Source organism: Oxyura jamaicensis (genome assembly GCF_011077185.1).
Source record: "Oxyura jamaicensis isolate SHBP4307 breed ruddy duck chromosome 18 unlocalized genomic scaffold, BPBGC_Ojam_1.0 oxy18_random_OJ70731, whole genome shotgun sequence".
Classification (NCBI taxonomy): domain Eukaryota; kingdom Metazoa; phylum Chordata; class Aves; order Anseriformes; family Anatidae; genus Oxyura; species Oxyura jamaicensis.
In genome coordinates, this window is record NW_023304496.1 from 2,879 (window position 1) to 4,666 (window position 1,788).

Consider the following 1,788-nt stretch of genomic DNA (forward strand, 5'->3'; position numbering starts at 1 on the left):
GGGTCCCAGCCCCCCCGGGGCACCCGCGGTTCCTGGGGGCTTCGGTGGAGCCACAGCGTGGGAGCAGCCCCCAGCCCCCCCCCGACCCCACCGGCACCGTAGGGTGGGCGCAGCCAGGCAGTGTCCACCGGGCAGGGTCTCGCCAGGTGCCGGGGGTGATGCCAGGGGCTGGGTGAGCTCCGGGGGTCCCCGTCTGGTGGCAGCCCCCGGCTCAGAGCGCCGTGCCGGCCAGCAGCTCCAGGGGGTTCAGGGCTGGGGGTGGGATGCGGGGGTTTGCGGGGCGGGGGCCGTGCCGGGGGTGGGCCCGGAGCACCTCGCCCACGGCGCGGCGGAAGGTCTGGCTGACGAAGCAGTAGAGGAAGAAGTTGAGGGTGGTGCTGAGCATGGCCACCATGTTGGCCACGTCCAAGGCCAGGTGCACGCGCCAGTCCCTCCTGACCGAGGCCACGTAGAGGTGGCACATCATGACGACGGTGCGGGGCGCCCAGAGCACCGCGAAGACGGCGGTGACGGCCAGCAGGAGCGCCGTGCTCTTGCTCAGGAGGGGCCGGCGGCCCCCCGGGCGCCCCCGCCGCTTCAGCTTGCGGATGACGACTGAGTTAGTGGCCAGGAAGATGCCGCAGGGCAAGAAGTAGCTGGTGAGGCAGTGCGCCCACTTGAGCGCCCTGTCCAGGGCCGTGGGGGGGTCGGCGTCGCGCCAGGCGTCCAGCCACCAGTAGAAGGGGATGCCGGTGGCCAGCGCGGCGGCGAAGACGGCGGCGATGATCCTGCGGGTGCGCTGCGGGTAGGAGAGGGCGCGGTAGCGCAGCGGGTGGCACAGGGCCACGTAGCGGTCCACGGTCAGCAGCACGGTGACCCAGGTGGACGCGTGGTTGGCGGCGAACTCCAGCACGGTGACGGCGTGGGTGAAGGCGCTGGGCAGCGCCCGCGCCAGGATGGCCGTCTGCAGGATGAAGCCCACGAAGATGATGAAGACCTGGATGAGGATGTCGGAGGTGGCGAGGGCCAGCAGGTACCAGTACGACGATTTCTTGGTCCTCGTGGCCAGGCGGGACAGCGCCACGGCGCTCAGCACGTTCACTGGAGGGAGGGGAGCGGCGCCCGGCGGTGAGACCCCCGCAGCTCACGGCCCCCCAGAGCCGGGCTCAGCCCCGTGGCCCTGGTGGGGGTGCGGGGGGGGTGCGGGGGCTATAAATATTGCAGCGCGGGGGGGATTTGCTGAGCTGATTAATCTCTTCCGTGTGTCAGCCCCAGCGAGGCAAATGCCAGCTGTCCCCGCTGCTCCGTGCGGGGCGGGGGTCCGCAGCCTGGTGCTGGCCCCGAGGCGGGGGGCACCGTGGGGGGAGGTTGGGACCCCCCCAGCTCACCTCCCCAAAAAGGGCCAGGAAGGGAGCTGTGGGGGGCTGCAAGCAGAGGGGCAGCGGTTGAGCTGCGGGTGCGTGGCTCAGCGCCGTTTGCGGGTGAGGCAGGATGGGTGCTGTGCCCCCCCCCGGCAGCCCCCAGCCCCTCACCTGGCAGCCCCAGGCCCAGCAGGACGCTGTAGTACACCACGGGGAAGATGCCGACCATGCAGGGTGACCGCTCCGGCTCTGGCCGCGCCGATTCGCCGGCCCACGTCGCCGCCGTGCTGTTGGGCACCGGGACCATCGCCCCCCCGGCACGCACCCACCGGCTGCGAGGGGACACGGGGGGGGCGTCGGGGGAACGAGGGCACCGCGGCGGGGGCTCAGCCAGGGCCCAGCCTGGGGGGGGATCATGGGGGGGGCTCAGCTCACCCCATATCCGATG

The 1,788-nt window shown here is 72.4% G+C and overlaps 1 protein-coding gene across 1 annotated transcript; it reads right to left on the reverse strand.

Moving 5' to 3' along the window:
- Window positions 1-211: 211 nt before the first annotated feature.
- On the reverse strand, window positions 212-1,647 carry LOC118158071 (probable G-protein coupled receptor 142). The gene is made up of 2 exons (XM_035312637.1): window positions 1,512-1,647; window positions 212-1,080 (listed from the first exon to the last, which is right to left on the reverse strand). Exons 1-2 carry the CDS (start codon window positions 1,645-1,647, stop codon window positions 212-214), a joined length of 1,005 nt encoding a protein of 334 aa, XP_035168528.1.
- Window positions 1,648-1,788: the final 141 nt, after the last annotated feature.